Source organism: Nicotiana sylvestris, chromosome 4 (genome assembly GCF_000393655.2).
Source record: "Nicotiana sylvestris chromosome 4, ASM39365v2, whole genome shotgun sequence".
Classification (NCBI taxonomy): Eukaryota; Viridiplantae; Streptophyta; class Magnoliopsida; order Solanales; family Solanaceae; genus Nicotiana; species Nicotiana sylvestris.
Genome location: NC_091060.1, coordinates 3,297,531 through 3,299,024, shown reverse-complemented (window position 1 = coordinate 3,299,024; position 1,494 = coordinate 3,297,531). Strand labels below are relative to the sequence as shown.

The 1,494-nt window shown below is 43.2% G+C and overlaps 1 protein-coding gene across 1 annotated transcript; it reads right to left on the bottom strand.

Moving 5' to 3' along the window:
• Positions 1-772: 772 nt before the first annotated feature.
• On the bottom strand, positions 773-1,494 carry LOC104225391 (uncharacterized). Its single transcript, XM_009777166.2, has 2 exons — positions 1,253-1,494; positions 773-974 (listed from the first exon to the last, which is right to left on the bottom strand). Exons 1-2 carry the CDS (start codon positions 1,492-1,494, stop codon positions 773-775), a joined length of 444 nt encoding a protein of 147 aa, XP_009775468.2.

Here is a 1,494-nt window from a genome sequence, read left to right as displayed (position 1 = left end):
GATCAAGTCACAACGTAGTTCAGAGGGGTGAGTTCTTTTTTTTTCTTTTTTATGTCCAAATTTTTGCCTAGGCTGCCTTTTGTGAGGTTTTCAACCTAGTGGACTTCTTTATTGTTTTTTTGGGCCGTACACAGTTTAGACTCATGCGGGCCAAGAGTGTAGCAACGTGCAGTTTAGGCTCATGCATCAAGGAGCGTCATGACTTGTAGTTTAGGCTTGTACGTCGAGGAGCGCCATGACTTGCAGTTTAGGTTCGTACGTCGAGGAGCGTCGGTGACTTTCATGGAAAGTACTGCTTCAAAAATTTTCCGTTGATTGGACCAACTCTAAGACCATCCTTATCAACGATTTTGTATGTTTCACTTGAATAGGCTTATTTCACAACATATGGCCCATCCCATTTTGAGGTAAACTTGTCGCCTATGCGTTTGTTGAGGATTATGGGTCGCCGAACAGCTAGGACTAAGTCTCCCACTTGGAATGATCGTGGCCTCTCTTTCTTGTTGAAGGCTCTAGCTAGTCGAGCTTGATAGCACTCCAATTTTTGTTGCGCTTCTAATCTTTTCTCATTCAATGCCTCTAACTCTGCTAGGCAAAGTTGAGCATTCTCTTCAGACATGAGTCCTTCTTGGATTGCGATCCGCGATGATGGAATTTGTTGCTCCAATGGAAGGACTGCTTCCACGCCATATACCAAAGAGTAAGGAGTTGCTTGTGTAGCAGTTCTGAAGGTTGTCCGGTATGCCCACAAAGCTTCACCAATTTTCTCATGTCAGTCTCTCTTGTTCTTTGCAACAACTTTCTTCAAAAGGTTACCAAGCGTCTTGTTAAAAGCTTCAGCAAGGCCGTTGGCGGGTGCATTATAAATTGAAGACTTATGTTGTTTGAAACCGAACTTCTTGCACAGACTCTTCACGAGCTTGTTGTCAAATGGCGTTACATTATCAGTGATTATGTATCTTGGTATACCGTACCTAAAAATTATATATGACTTGATAAAATAGACAACGATTTCCTTTTTCACCTCCTTGAGTGCAACAACTTCAGCTTATTTAGAGAAGTAGTCCGCAGCAGCCAATATGTACATCTGTCCCTTTGATGACTTTGGAAGTGGTCCAACAACGTCAAGTCCCCATGCATCAAAAGGCCATGAAATTACAGTTGGGTGAAGCGGCTCTTGAGGTTGGTGGATGTAGTTGGCATGAAATTGACACGCTTGACATCTTTTGGCATGATCCATGCAATCCTTCACCATTGTCTCCTAGTAGTAGCACATCCTCCTGATGCGAAAATGGATCTTGGGACCAGATTGGTCTGCTCCACATGAGCTAGAATGTGCTTCCTCCATCGCTTGGTGGGCTTCTTCTTTGTTAAGACATCGCAAGAATAATCCTTCAAAAGAGCAGCGAAACAATGTCCCCTTATAGAAGATGAATCGTGGTTCTCTTCGTTTGATGTCTGTTCTTTGTTGCGGATCTTCAGGTAACTTTCCAT

What these genes read in the sequence shown, in the direction of transcription:
- LOC104225391 (XM_009777166.2), bottom strand. Translation starts at nt 1,494, where the DNA reads ATGGAAAGTTACCTGAAGATCCGCAACAAAGAACAGACATCAAACGAA. An exon ending in GCTACTACTAGGAGACAATG is followed by an intron (nt 975 to 1,252) that starts GTGAAGGATTGC and finishes TATAATTTTTAG; the next exon opens with GTACGGTATACCAAGATACA.